Here is a 15588-nt window from a genome sequence, read left to right on the forward strand (position 1 = left end):
AGGGGACTGGAGATCTAGAGTCAGACGGAGCCTGGAGGCCAATCAAGCCAAGACCCTCCTTTAAAAGGAGAAACATGAGGATGAAAGAAGTGTATTGACTTACGCAGGGACCCACAATTTATAAGTATCTAAGGTTGGATTTGAACTCAGGTCTTACGTTCTAATCACTGGGCTAAAAGCAGCTTAAAAATCCCACCTCTGAGGCTTGCTCCCGATATGACCTTGATGACCACCACCCTATGGCCACTTTACTGTTCTGGGTCTCACTTTCCTCCTTGGTAAAATGAAGAGGTTGCATTAGATGGTCTGTGAGGTTTCTTCAGGCTCTAGAAATCCTGCAGCCTTAAGCTCCAAAGCCTGGTGGGCTCCTGCTGGCTCCATTGAATTGGACAGAACCTCAGGACTGACAAGAGAGACAGCTGTCCTCCAAGGGGTGAGAGGTGGGGGAGTCGTGCATCTCATGAGTGAAGGAGAGGTCTCAGGGAACAGCTCTCTTTGGTCTCTGGGGCAGGGAAATCTTTGAGGCGTTATATATTGAGCAAATCATGGTGCCAAAGCAAGACTAAGGAATAGCAGTGGATTCTCAGGAGAAATGTGGGTGCTGGGAGACTCAGGGGGAGTGTTAGGGAGAGAAGGAAAAGGGAGGTTTACAAAGACAAGGGATTCTGAGAGAGGGAAAAGGACACATTAGGTATGAAAAGGAAGACCATCTTTGACATTAAAACAAAGTGGCAGGATGTCTCACCCTAAGCCTACCATTTTACAGATAAAGAAAGGAGGCTCCGAGGGGAGACGTACATACGTAGTGTCAGCTGGGATTCAAACCCAAGAACTTCTTCATCTTCACATTAAAAGATGTGGATGATGGACAGGAAAGATCTGGCAGTGGATGAGGCTCGACCATAGCATATAAGCATGGCACCAGCCAGGATGCTACTGATCTCCCAGCACGCAGGCCGCGGTCTGCTCCTCCTGAGCGCTATTTCCCAAAGAACATAACCCATGTGTGGGTATGGTGTGAGAGGGATGGCTCTGGATTCAGAGGTCCTCGGTGTGAATCCCTGATCTCTCACCAGAAGGAAGATCTCACTCTCTGGGTTTCTGCGGCAATGAGCAGGATGGATGAGGACTATAGGGTCCAGAACGACCTTCAAAATCCTTGATCTCAAACATCTCTCCCTTAAAGGCTGACCTTGCATGTCTAATGATTGCAAAGAAGGCACAGAACTAGGCAAGGGGCAGAAGGGCAGAGAGGAGGGGGTGGTTAGGGGAGAAGGAGACTGGCACATGGATTACTATGACAACTAGGAAAACCATCCATTGCACTGGGCAAAGAACCCCGGCTCTATAGTAAGACAACATGGATTCAAATTCTATTTGACACTTTCTCTCCGTATATCATTGGGAAGCCAAGTCATTTCTCTTCCCATGGCCTCAGTTTCCCATCTGTAATAATGTTGGCCTCAGAGGTCTCTTTCAGCTCTGAATCTATGGTCATCAAGTTTGTATCAGTCCATAAAATGCCCTCACATTTTAGCAGACAGAAACCACTCTGAGATAGGCATTAAAGAATATATTTTCACTGCCCCCTCCACTTAACCATCATCCAATGATTCACTGTGGTCTGGAGGTGACCCTGGGGTCTCAAAGGCAAAGTACAAGTTTTGTTTGTACCTGCCAAGATGGAAAGGCTTTCCAGAAAAGGACTCATGATGAGCTGGGTGTGTGCCATAGCAGGACAAGCCTGGCTCCTTTTAGAGACCCTCAGCAGCAGATTTGACCAGAGGGGATAGAACTGGCTTCAAAATAACTGACAAAAGACCATCTACCAAGTCCTGCCCAGGTCCCAGACTAGAACTTTTGTCACTGAAGGGCCTGACCACAAAATTATGAATCCCCTAGATCTTTTAAGAATTACAGTCTTTCATGTAGATACAATTCTTGCCCAGAATGATTTAAAGATGTTCAAGAGGCTGCCCTGCCTGCCCCTCACATGTCACTGTCCATATCCATCCCTCAGACACCAAGAAGAAGCAAAGATGATAAAGATTCATTTCTATCATCCATATGTTGTGTGTGTGAGCATGTATGCTCCCACGCATTCATGGGCAGGTGTCTACAAGCAGGTAAGGAAGGTGGAGGGTGTCATCAGGTACAGGCACCATCTTCCAGAAGGGTTCCCTGCAACAGATGTCTCAACAAGACAGACAAAAGCATCAAGATTTACCATCTTGGAACACGCGTTCCACGTTCAGGCCGTAGGTCGCGCATGTCTCGTAGTATGTGCATCTCTTCAAGTCATTTGACAGTTTCCGTGCTCGGGCATCATCAATGACACGTGGGTTGTTGGAGCTTATTGCATCTGGGACCAAAAAGTAAAATATCAAAATGTCATTTAGCAAACACTTTGAAGACATCAACAAAGCCTAGACCCTAAAAAACTCACAATATAGAAACAAAAGTAGAGGAAGATCAGAAGGGGACACAAATAGGGCAGTTCTGTTATTACATTAAATTTAATAAACTCAAAATAATAACAATAATACTAATTAGCATTTATTGAACATTTTAAGATTCGCAATAAACTTTAAAAATAGCTCATTTCATCCTCATATCAACCCTGGGAGGTGATCATTTTCATTTTACAAAAGAGTAAACTGAGAGTGAGGGAAGTTAAATGACTTGGTCAGTCACCCAGCTATTGCCTGAGGCTGGATTTGAACTCAGTTCTTTCTGAATTCAAGTCTAGTACTCTATCCACTAAATGCCCCCAAGGCTTACATCACAGAAATTTATTATTTCACATTTGGTTCTGTTGCCTGCTTTTTATTGACTGAAATTACAAGTCCAGGTCTGAAAGCAAACCTCAGAGAAGGAAACTGGAGTCTGAATGCTGAGAGAGTATCCAAGACAAAGCATGGTGCCAAAGAGCAGGTAGTGGGGGGAGGGGGTTTCCAGTCTGTAGCTTTGCAGGGGTGGGGGGCTCTGGGTGTGAAACATTGCAAGCAGATAACATGAGATTCTTAAAATGTTCAGCAGTTTGGTGAACTTTATATCTGTTCCTCTTTTTCAATAAATTATGAAGGAAAACTGTGGGATGGGGAGAGATATACTGGGACATTAAGGGATATGAAGACAAAAGAAACAATTAAAATGTTTTTTTGGAAATCCTCAAAAACATGGGACTTTAAATTGCCAGGCGTCTGATCTCCAGCTCTCCTTCTGTGTTTTGATGAGCCCATAACCATGGGAAAGTCACTCAATTGCCTTCCTCCCTAGGTAGGAAACAAAGTGGCTGATGCTATTTCAAGGTACATCACTAGAGGGAGGTGTAGGCAAGGATTAGGGACTATTTCAATTGCCATGTTCTCATTTACAAAGAGTTTCCTTGCAGGAGGCAAAGGGAAATGTGACAGACCAGGAGAAAATGAAAGAGCTCACCGGTTGCGTGGACCTGAGAAGGCTCCGGAGTCTCTTGCTACCAAACGATTTTAGCATCTGAATCACTACTGCAGTCATAGGATTGACCTTGTTCCACAAATCGCTGGAAGGGTCCTCCATAGAAATCTAGTCCAATCTTGTTTTACAGAAAAGGAAGCTGAGGCCCAGGCGTTATGAGCTAGAAAGAGCCTTAGAGGATATCTGGTCTAACCCTTTCTTTTCTTTTTTTACGGATGAGAACACTGAGGTCAGCTTAAGTGATTTGCCCCCAAATTCTCACCAGTGGGGTTCATACAACTCCAGAGCCAATGTTCTTTTACTGTCCTATGATACTTCCTTATCAACAGGTCATCAATAAGCTCCTTTTTCTGTTTCCAAGGCCTTGTGCCCTGTGCTAGGATAGAAAGGTTGATGACACACTTTATTAATTAGGTCCCATGCTTAGCAGATTATGGGAAGCACATGGGGTAGTGGTGAAAGCGCTGACTCTGGAGCCAGGAAAAAGGATTAGAAATGCACTTCTGCCATTCATGGTATGTACGCAGCCTTGGGAAGCACACTGGGCCTTGGTGACTATTGGAAGGTGGTGGAGATCCTGGATTCTCCACCATGGCTTGGTTCCTAAAAGTCTAGACTTGAAGACAGGAAGACCTGAAACCATGTTCCTAAACCACACACTGTATGACCCTGGGCAAGTCACTACTGATTCATGTCTCAGTTCCTTATCTGCAAAATGTGGATAACAGTATCAACCTCACAAGGCTGAAAATGCTTACAAACTTCAAAGTCTCATAAAATGTGAGCTATTGTCGGCCTTACTAGTATGACTGCCCATTGCAACCAAAGTATGGCAGAAATATCCAGGGTAGCTGCTGTCCAAGAAGCAGCCCAGCTTGGTTCAGATCTGCTCATCCCCAGAAATAGCCTGGGAGGGCGAGCCAGGGAGGGGCCCCAGGAAGACAATTGTGGGTGTGGAGGAGGAGTGTGGGAGGGGCCCCAGCAAGACAATTGTGGGTGTGGAGTGAGGAGAGGACCCCACAACAACCCTTAAAGACCATAAGGGGAAGTTTAGAGGGTTGGGGAACCTGCACTGGTGGAGAGAATTTAGGGTTAGGGTTGAACCCAAATATATGCCACATGGATAGGAATTCAAGGGCTTCTGAAAGGTTTCCAGATGCACTAAAAGCAAGAAAAGGACAAGGACATCAGAAAAGCACGAGAAGACTTCTAGGAGCTGATGCAGAGTGACATAAGTGGGACCAGGAGAACAAAATACACAATAACTATGGTAAGATAAATGAAAAGAACACAAGAAAGTCAAACTTTGAGTAACTGACAAACCAACAACGACCTCAGAGAACCCATAATGAAAACCTACTTCTCTCCTCATAGCAGGGCCATTGTGGAATATGAGGACCAAATGCTCTATACACTGTCAGATAGGATAGAAATATCAGTTATTTTTACTCAACTGTTACTTTTGTTACAAGGGGGAAAGGGATGTGGCAATATTTCCCAAAGTGGCTACAATATAAAACCCTTCAGCAAGAAGAGAATATATTTTAAAAATATAACGAGTGCAAGAAGGGATCAGAATTAAACTGTTAGCCAAAACCAGCCTTTTAAACGTTCTGCAGATTTATTTGTTCTTCAATAGTCTGGACAACAAAATAACACAGGTCAGCAACAATGAGTACTTCATATTTCCAAATCACACCACCCCCAAACAGGGACCAGAGTTCTTACCTCCCAGAGTTCTTGTGAACATCAAATGAGATAACACATGGGGAAGGTTTTTGAAATTCTTCAAGGATATAGAAACATCATCGGTTTTATAAATGATGACTATTATGGTTTTCACTCTAAGTAGGGATCTTCCCATTAGCTCAGGAGTCAGACACAGCTCACCACGAAAATGGTGAACCAAATGGAGCTCCTTTTCAGAGTATTTGGAATCACTGGGTAACTCACCCTGGGTTCCCACCAGTACCATGGGGATCTCACTCGTGTTCCGATAGTTGGCCATTCGACTGTAGTAATGGTAAACTGTCTGGAAGCTGATCTCATCCTCCAAGCTGAAGACAAATACAACAGCGTCCACCCACATGGCAAACTGGGAAGGGATGTGGGTGGAGAGAGAGAAAACAGGAAGTCAGGTGAGAAACAGGTGGAAACAGCTGAAAAAATACAAATGTCCTATGTAAGAGAAAACATCACTGTTTAGAAAAATGAATTATTATCTGTGAGTGAGTGTGTGTGTGTGTGTGTGTGTGTGTGTGTGAGTGTGTGTGTGAGAAATTTTCTCGATGAATTTGTTAATTACAAAGGCAAGGGACTGATTACATTACGGTGATGTGAAACTGTCACAATGCTCTCAGCAAACAGGGCAATCAGTGTATACAATGCTTTTTATATCACAGGAAGTTCTAGGAAATAAACAGACTAAGAAATATTATTTACATGTGACCAGCTCTGAGTTATAAAGGTAGAGGAGAATGTTCCACTTCAGCTCTTCCACAAAGACGAATGAATGGCTCCTGGGCTTCTGAAGGCAGGAAGAAATCAGCAGAGCTGGAGGGGATCTCGGAGGCTACTCAGTGAAACCCAGGACTGGAAAAACATTCCTTCTACCACCTACCCTGCAATGGTTCCTCCACCCACTGTGAGAAGAGTTCCCCTGAGGGAAAACCCACAACCCCTAAGTCGAGCCATTCCATTCAAGGGTCACTCTAGTCGTTGGTCAGTTTTTCCTGACCACAAACTTAAATTGGCTTCCATGCAGTTGTCTCCATGTTCCTTATTTGAAGACAGATGAACTGAAAGTAAGGAAGATCTGAGTTCAAACTCTACTGATGTAACTTACTGGGGACTCCTGGGGGAGCCCAGTCCACTTACTTCTCTTCCAAGTTTCTTCATTTGGAGATCAGTGGTCTCAGGGTTGTTATGAGACTCAAGGAGATAATGGCTCAAAAGGCATTTGCTCTCCTTGGAGAACTTCATGGAGGCAAACTCACCACTTCTTGGGGCTACTTATTCCAAATGTGGAACAGCTCAATCGCTCTGACAACTAGACCAAGTCTGCTTCTTTGCAATGTTCCCCGATTGGATCCTGGTTTTGCTTTCTGGGGCCAAACAGCATTAGCCTCATTCCTTTCCCAAAGGTCAGTGCTTGAAGACAGTTCATCATGTATCTCTGAGTCATCTTTTCTCCATGCTAAACATTTCTGCATCTTTCTTCATACAGAATGGAGTCATGACCCCCTCACTATTTCCTTGATAGTAGCCTCTTCTACAGTTTATCAGATTCCTTCCTAAAGTGGGGTGTCGAAAGTGGGCACAATGCCCACAGATGTGGTCCAAGAGGGCTGGTGATCAATACCTCTATATTCTCGGAGGCTCTCCTGCTCTAATCTAGCCTGTGATGGCAGAATGCTTTGGCTGCCACATTCTCCGAGTCACCTGGGGCCAGCTGGCTCCTGCCATACTACTGGCACTTGGCTCCCTGCTCAATAATGCCTTGTACTTGCTCAAACCCACAGAGGAACACAGACACAAGGGAGCCATGCAAGGGTCAGGGGAACTGCTCCCAAAACTCAGAGTGGCTCTAGTAGCCAACCCTGGTGGCCACAAGGGAAGATGGAACCACACCTGGAACAGATGCATTCATGACTCCCAAAATGTCACTGAGTCCCTGCGGAGAGTAACACAGAATGGGGAAAATGTTTGTTGAACAAGGCTGGCCTCGCAGTCTGAAATTTCATATGAGAAACTCTGAAATGCTTGATAAATGAACATTTGCTTAGTCCACTTCCAATCTTTAAAAAGCAAGAAAAAAACTCAACTTTTACATAGTGCTTTAAGTCTTTCAAAAACTATTTTATCCTCATATCAGCCCTGGAAGGTAGGTGCTATGATTATCCCCATCTTACAGATGAGAAAATTGAGGCAGCAGAGGAGACTGGCTTACCTAGAATCACATAGTTACTAAGTGTTGAGGCTGGATTTGAACTCAGGGCTTCCTGAGTTCAGATCCAGTACTCTATCCCTGCCACCACCTAACTGCTGTTTCCCTTTCTAACCCAGAATGAAAGGTCCCAAAGGCTAGCTAGTGCTTATACTGGCTGCTCTCTCCAGTCAAGAGGGATTCGAGAAGGAAGAACATGGAAAAAAGTGAACTTCTGTAGCCTGTGCAGCTGTCAGAGTTCAAGGCAATAAAGGATGGTTCTCATTTCTACCATTTGCTCTGGGCTCCTTGAAACAAATTTCATAATTGAGCCTGGAGGCAGAAACAATTTTGAGTTAATGGAATGCACAATAAAGGGGAAAATAAGACATTTTCAGAAGCTACCCTTTCTTTGAATTTTTCCAATGTCCATCTTTCCAAGAATTTAGCGATTTTGCAAACATTTCTCTGCAGAGAACTACCACCTGAACTTTAAAAAAAGGAGCATTTTAATGAGATTTTAAATATTGCCACATAGATAAAAAGGACAACTACCATGCCAAGAGTGAGGCTAATACCTCTGAGGCACCCAGCATCTTGGCAGAAGAAGAAACCAAAGCACAAACTGCTTTCTGATTTAACTCAATGATTTTTTTTCCAGAAGACCACATGGTCCATTAGGTCAGACCACCTAGCCTTGCCTAGCATAGCCTTGCCTCTGGAATCTCCTCCTTCCCTTGACATTTGCTATATGGGAAGCACAGGGTAATTAATCCCCCTTTTGAAAATGAAGGGCTTGCATTGATGACCTCTGCGGTCTAAGTCCATGAAACTGAGAAGCATAACCCTCAGCACCCTTTAGTATCACAGGACATCCCTCTTCTCCAGTCATAGAGGCAGAAAGAGGTATGGAGTCTAGAACAACAGAAAGGGGGCAAGATTTGGAGCTAGGTTCCAAACAGTGAGAATCTGCTACCTTGAATTCCTGGTGCCCTCTCTGTCACTTACTGCCCAGTGAATGTGAAAGAGGGGTCTTTTCCTTTCTGGACATCATACTCCTTATCTGTGAAATGAGGGGATTAGACCAGAAGTCTTCAACTTTACACAAGTTCATGATTCTATGATCTGACCATATTGGATGAGTCATTTCACTCAGCTAAACCTCAGTTTCCTGTTCTGTAAAATAAGGATGTTGGAACTTTGTGGTCTTGGCCAATTCTCCACTCTCAAAGGACCTCAGAAGTTATCTTCATTCCAACTCCCAGTGAGCACAGATATCCTATAGCTCCTCTTTTATGCTTTCCAGTGCTGCCTTCATTCATTTCCAAATTCCCTGGATCTCACTTGACCTGGTTAGGTGGAATAAAAAACCTTTTGCATGACTATAGGAAAACCAGGCTGAAGCTGAGGCTAGGTCCGTGCTTACCTGTGCCTCTGGAGGACCCCCTTCATCTCTAATCAGCAGCAGGTAGCTTTGCCCATCGACAACTATTTCCTTCTTGAATCTCCCACCTGTCATACAAAAAGGAAAATTCGTTACAGAAAAGGGAAGAAGGTTTAAAAGGCTGAACAGACTCAGGCTCCACTTGGGGGAAAATACAACCTCAGCTTGGCCTGGGGGCTCAACACTGGTTTCTAGCAATACCAGGAGTTTTATGAGAACAGCCAAATCCAGATTTCAAAGTCCCCTTTAGAGACCCACATGCATTCATATCTATAACTACTGGCTTTCTGTGGGATCCCAGGTTCATGGTTGGTGAAAGAGAACACTTTCCAGGATCATTTACATTGTATCTCAAAAATTTCCATGAGCCAGGAGTTTCCTTCAGAGATGATTGATCATCCCTTAGGAAAACCAGGTCCAGATATGCTTTGACCCACACTCCACTCCACCACACACACACACACACACACACACACACACACACACACACACACACACACACACTCATTTTCTCTCTCTCTCTCTCTCTCTTTCTTGCTCTCTCTCTCTTTCTTGCTCTCTCTCTCTCTCTCTCTCTCTCTCTCTCTCTCTCTCTCTCTCTCTCTCTCTCTCTCTCTCTCTCTCCCTCTCCCCCCCTCCTTTGACCTAAGTTGTCTCTGGGATTTATTGGAAGGGAGGATGTTGCTGAGGAACTGTATTATTCCCCATGAGAAGCCTGACTCCACAAAGGAAGACATGGAACATTATGAGAATGGTGACACTTTCTGTACTCACAGGGCACAATTAGAGGGGGGATGCTGTCATACTACACACATGTTAGACAAAAAGGAAACGCTACTACAGGGTGATGACGTCTCTGGACTACGCGGTGAGGGACAAGCAGTGCATCTCGCTAGCAGCAGGAGCAACAGACTGATTTGGGTTAGAGAGAGGAGATGAAGGTCATCCAGGACTCCTATCCAAGCGAAAGGGCTTGATCCCACTCTCAACAACTATTCTATTTCTTTTTCTTTCTTTCTTTTTTTTTTTTTTGGACAGGGGACCCAGGGAAGCAAAGGACAGCCCACCTATCTAGGACAATTCCCTCCAAACATTGGGTCATTATCTGTCCAAATAAGGGACACTCTGGCTGAAATTCATTTGGCCCTCCCCAGTTTTGCAGTTCTGCAACTCACTGACTTCAAAACAACTGTGTAGAGACCCCTTCCCTTCCCATGGAGAGTCCCAAAGACTTCAATCCTCATGCAGCTTAACTCAACTGATTATGGAACATGGTATCTTCTTCAGATTTTCTTGGATAACTCAGATTAAACTAAGAGCAACCAGTGACATGCCGGCTCCCATCTGAGCAGGGGCGGACTTCCTGTCCTTGGGAGCAGATGCATCCTTCCCAGACTAGCATTATCATCACAGCCCCCCTTCAGTCCCTAGGCTATCACCTTCCATTTAACCAACATCTCTGATCAAGACCTTCCCCATAAATACAAGGAGTGACACAAGGGAACTCCGTGACTATGTTTTGGCCCCAACACAGAACCTTCCTGCCACAAGATGCTCCTACTCCACTGGATGCCCTGTCCCCTGGAAGCTCTCCCTCAACACTGCAGCTGTTGGAACAGCTGGAGTCCCACTCCAGCCCCAGAGCCCCACAGTATTCCTCCTACTGGCAGCGAGAGCCTCTAACTCAGGACTTTAGGGATCTTGATGTTAACCCAAGCACTATTTCCGGGACAGTTGTGGACAGGCTTTGGAAGCTAACAATCTTTAGACCACTATTTTCATGGGAAACACTTCCAACAAACACATTTTGCTGATGTTGTCATGAGGGCCTGACTACTACGTTACTTATATAGCAGGTAGGATACCTCTAGGTGAGTTTGGGAATCTCTTCTATCCCGATAGGCACAAGGGAGAGCATATGATTTGGAAATCAGGGCAACGAAGTTAGAATTCTGCACCTGTCACTTATGACACTCCCTTTTTGACTTTGGAGAACTTGTTCAACCTTGCAGAAGTTCTGCTTTCTTGTGGATAAAATGAGGGGGTTGAATCAGAGGACCGCTAATATGTCACCCAGCTCTAAATCTATGAGATGAAGATCTTTAATCACAGAATCTGCCTTCTGGGCCTCAGTTTCCTCAACCATAAAATGAAGATGGGACACAAAATCCCTTCCAACTCTATTGATCCAAATTTACTTTTCAAAAACATCACTTTGCTGACGGATGAGGAAGACTGTTCTTTCTAGCTTTTTGTGGTGATATGAAACAAAACACAACTTAAATAATTATGGGGGAGGGGGAGACAGAAAACTAGTAGGATTAGGTGCGGCAGACTTCTCTTGCTACACAAAGACCAATGATCTCTTACCTAGATCCTTCACCAATATGTGGTTTCCATGTATCTCATTCACAAAAGGAAAGTGAGACACAAAAGTCCAATCCTACCTGTGGTTTTCTGTATTTATCTTTTGCCCAAATTATGTTTGAGAATAGAGTGCAAGAGTACATTATAGAGGATAGAGGTGACAGTGAATTCTGCAGTAAGTCTTGCCTCTAACATCTTCTGGTTACTTAACCACAGTTAGTCAATCATCTATTCTCTCAGTGCCCCAGGCAACTCTCTAAGAGACTAGGGTAGAGACAACTGCCAGTCTGCTTCAGTGAAAGGTATTTATTTCCATAACAGGAATGCCCTATAATTATGAAAATCAAAGGTCTAGAAAAATCACAATAAGCTTGGGAAAGAATACTGAAAAATTAAATGTTCTCCCCAAGTGACAAAACAGCAAAAGAAAATGGGGAGGAGAGAGTCCTCTAATTAGATGTTTTTCCTTGAGCTGCAAGTTGGGAACAAAACTTTCTACTACCCTACTGTATTAAATACAGTTCCAGGTCCCAAACAAAGGCATGAGAACTGATGTTCAAATAACTCAACCCCAACTGGAGGCAATTCTTAGTTCTAAAAAATGAAAAGTGAAATTTTTCTTGGTTACAGGGAAACCAAGTTGTCCTGATCATTGACCCCAGTAACACCACAGAGGGAGGCTGACGTCTCAGGTCTCCAACTTGGAAATGTCCATTACCTGGCCTGGAGGTCATTTCTGTGGATCAAGGAGCAACGGACACCAGGGAGGACCCACCCTGAAGTCACACACAGGCACTGATTCTCCAAGCATAACATGTGAGGATAACACACTAGTTCATCTCGAGGTAGGGATTCCTGGGTTCCCCAATCCTGCTCATCCAGTATCAATGCCATTTGTGCAAAGAGAGACTCATTCATTTAGTCTGTAGTCCTCACTGTTGGGGCAGCTAGGTGGTGCAGTGGATAGAGCAGGAGGTGCAGGAGTCAGGAGGACCTGAGTTCAAATCTCTCCTCAGACACTTGACACTCACTAGCTGTGTGACCTTGGGCAAGTCACTTAACTCCACTTGTCTCATCCTGGGTCATCTCCAGTCATCCTGATGAATATCTGGTCACTGGATTCAGATGGCTCTGAAGGAGAAGTGAGGCTGGTGACCTGCATGGCCCTCTCTCACTCAAAACAAAGTCAAGTGCAAGTCATGTCATTATTTCTCTGATGGCATGGTCTTCTTTGGCAAAGAAGGATGAACACACATAGTTCTCACTGTTACTCTAATCATCCGGACCCCTCTCCATTCCCACTCCAATACCAACCCTGCCACTGTTAATCCCATTCCTCTATGACTATGGAATTTCTACTCAACTGTCCACAAATTATTACACACATCTTTGAAATCTTCGATCAACATCTCTTCTACCTCTTCAAGAAAGGCAATATAGCAGAATGACTCAAACACTGGACTTGGAACAAGGAGATCTGGATTTGAATCCCACTGTGTTCAGTTATTAGCTATATGTCTGGAGACAAGCCACTTCAGTTCTAGGAACCTCAGTTCTCCCTTCTGTAAAATGGGCACAGTGATATCTGTAACACTTACTTCAAAGTGTGGTGAGGAACAAACTTTGAAAAATTTAAAGCCTTATAAAAGCATGAGCTCTTAGTACTGAACTGCTGTTTTATTTTAACAGTAACCTGTCTCTCCCAGTAATACGATATATCTCTTGAAGTCTTTTCTACTGGACTCCCAACTCCTGGGGCTAGGAGGAAGAGGAGTGAAGATACTACTTAGTTCCTACTGCCTTAACTACCATTTCCCATTTATGTTTCCTTTTTGAAATTCATGTTATCACCAGCACGACCCTCTCCTTGTCTTTGCTGTGGATCATTTACCCACTTTCATGACTTTGGAATATGTTTCATGGTCTTCTTCCTCTTCCCTGCTGATTGATATTCTCAGGGATTTCCACTAATTATGGTAACAAACTCTCTGGCAATCTGAACACACGTCTTCAGCCTCCTTCCCTGCCTTTTTTTAAGTCACATACTCACGTGCTTACTCCTTAGACACCCTCCCAAAACTACATCATTTCTATGAAATGACACTTTAAAATTCTACTCTTTGGTTGGACAGTCTTTCCACCCTCCTGTGTCTCCTGTTTCCCCTTTCCATGACTTCTGATCCTCTGTTTCATTCCTTTTCTTACAGCCCATCTCTACTTCTCCACTTGGACTTATATTCATGCCCATCTGTCCTGCTGTGGTTTGTCTCAGAAACTTTGCAAGTCCATGAATTCCTTATAATGCTTGACCTGGCATTTCTGATCTTTGAATCCTCATCCGTGGGAAACCTATCCATTTTGATTTCTCTAATCCTGTTACAATATGCCAGAGTATCACAGAAGAAATTAATGAAATCAAACTGGTATTATCCATTACAAATTCATGGTACATTTACCTTGGGGTAGCTAGGTGGTGCAGTGGATAGAGCAACAGTGGAGGAGTCAGGAGGATCTGAGTTCAAATCTCACCTCAGACACTTGACACTTGCTAGCTGTGTGACCTTGGGCAAGTCACTTAACCCTAATTATCTCATCCTGGGTCATCTCCAGTCATCCTGATGAATATCTGGTCACTGGATTCAGATGGCTCTGGAGGAGAAGTGAGGCTGATGACCTACACAGCCCTCCCTCACTCAAAACAAAGTCAAGTGCAAGTCATGTCATTACTTCTACGATGGAATGGTCTTCTTCGGCAACAAAGAACGAACACACACACACATTTACCTAACTGACATTAATTTCTGAGTGTGTAATGCCTGGTTCTTTTTTCTTTGCTGATCTTAGGTAAATAAGCCTCTAGAAGCAGAATAGACCAGGTCAAGCCCTTGTGAGCAAGAAAAGGTCATGACAGCCTTCAGAGATCCCTAAGTATGTAGAGGCGGAAGCAAGAGCAGCTGAGACCAGTGAGGACACAGCCCTAAGGAGTGTTCTGCTTGATCCAGGCCAGCAGGCTGGCATCCCATCAGTCAAAACAGCATGTTCTGCAAAGAGTCAGCCAATGTTCAGGAGATAAAAGGCCAATAAAAGAATCAGGTGTCTAAATACAAAGCACAGATAACTCAAAGCAAGGTGAATTTGAGAACCCAATACAAGAAGTCATATTTTGCCTAATACGTGGTGGAATGGGTCTCCTCAAAAGGAGCAGACTAAGCAAGAACGTGTGTGTGTATGTGTGTGTGTGTTTATGTGAGATAGCGTGTGTGTGGGTGACAGTGTGTGTGTGTGAAAGTGTGTGTGTGAGAGAGTGTGAGAGTGTGTGTGAGACAGTGTGAGAGTGTGTGTGTGTGTGTGTGTGTGTGTGAATGTGTGTGTATGGAGAGGAGAGAGCTTGTGTGTGTATTTATGCCAGAGATTCTGTGTAATGTGTGTGAGAGAGACTGATTGTGGGAGAATGTGTGAGAGAGTGTGTATGTATGTGAGTGTGTGTATGTGAGAAAGAGTGTGTGTGAGAGAAAGAGTGCGTGTGCGAACAAGGGGCAGTCAGAATAGAATTCAGCATTATTGGGAAGACATATTCATGCAAAGAAAGACAGAGTTTCCATAAAAAGGTAAACAAAGCAGTGTGGGCATTTGAGGTCATGCCAGACACATACACACATCACAATTATATCTCACATTTCCAGAGGACTTAAACGTTCAGAACACACCTTTCTCCTAAGTGGGAGTAGTCCTAAGTGGGTCAGTAGTGCAAGGCTGATTTTTCCATTTTCCAGAGGATGGGACAGAGAACTCAGGGAGCACGCCCACTATCCCACAGCTAAGTAGTATATGGGCTGGGATTCAAACCCCAGGCTCTTGGCCATTCACCCATCATTGCCACCACAGCAAGCTGCCATTCCTACACACCTCCCCCACAGGAGAAACAGATAGACAAACATCATTCTGATCACTTCAGACAGTCGTTTTGTGGGTCCACAGAGCATCCTATCCACAGATCTCTAGAGAATCAACCAGGAGGCAGTCTGACATGAGTTTACTCTTAGGTTCCTTTCCATTCCTATCACCCTGGGAATCCCCTCCCTGCCTTCATGAGAGGTGAGGGACTTTCACACACTCAGTGATTCCTTGCCATTTTTAGGCCCCCACAAATGATCCCAACCCAGGTGACATGGCACTCTAATGAAAACAGGCAGGTAATGCCGCTTGCAGACTGGAAAACACTAACTTGCAACTGATATTATTTTTAGTTTCCAAGTTTCACTAATTTACTTCAGAAAACATCTAGTCCAACAAGTATTTATTAAGCACCTACTATGTGTAGGTCACTGAGTTTGTTGTTGAGGTTAAAGCGATCACAGAAATCAGCTAGAAGGGATTTCAAAGGTCATTTTGT

General features: G+C 44.2%; 1 protein-coding gene and 1 long non-coding RNA gene across 8 annotated transcripts in view; one reads left to right on the forward strand and one right to left on the reverse strand.

Annotated features, from left to right (window-relative positions):
* Positions 1 to 15588, reverse strand: part of AGAP1 (ArfGAP with GTPase domain, ankyrin repeat and PH domain 1) — a 694274-nt gene that overhangs the window by 372976 nt on the left and 305710 nt on the right. For all 7 annotated transcript variants that reach the window (XM_072640680.1, XM_072640679.1, XM_072640678.1 and 4 more), the window contains exons 4-6: positions 8811 to 8896; positions 5413 to 5554; positions 2228 to 2362 (exon numbers count right to left, since the gene is read on the reverse strand). In XM_072640680.1, the coding sequence (XP_072496781.1) occupies positions 2228 to 2362; positions 5413 to 5554; positions 8811 to 8896 (363 nt within the window). The remainder of the gene's footprint in view (positions 1 to 2227; positions 2363 to 5412; positions 5555 to 8810; positions 8897 to 15588) is intronic.
* LOC140525347 (uncharacterized) lies at positions 4435 to 14337 on the forward strand. Its single transcript, XR_011974008.1, has 3 exons — positions 4435 to 4729; positions 11826 to 12040; positions 14040 to 14337. It is a non-coding gene; the product is annotated as an uncharacterized lncRNA (long non-coding RNA).

Source organism: Notamacropus eugenii, chromosome 2, assembly GCF_028372415.1.
Source record: "Notamacropus eugenii isolate mMacEug1 chromosome 2, mMacEug1.pri_v2, whole genome shotgun sequence".
NCBI classification, from domain to species: domain Eukaryota; kingdom Metazoa; phylum Chordata; class Mammalia; order Diprotodontia; family Macropodidae; genus Notamacropus; species Notamacropus eugenii.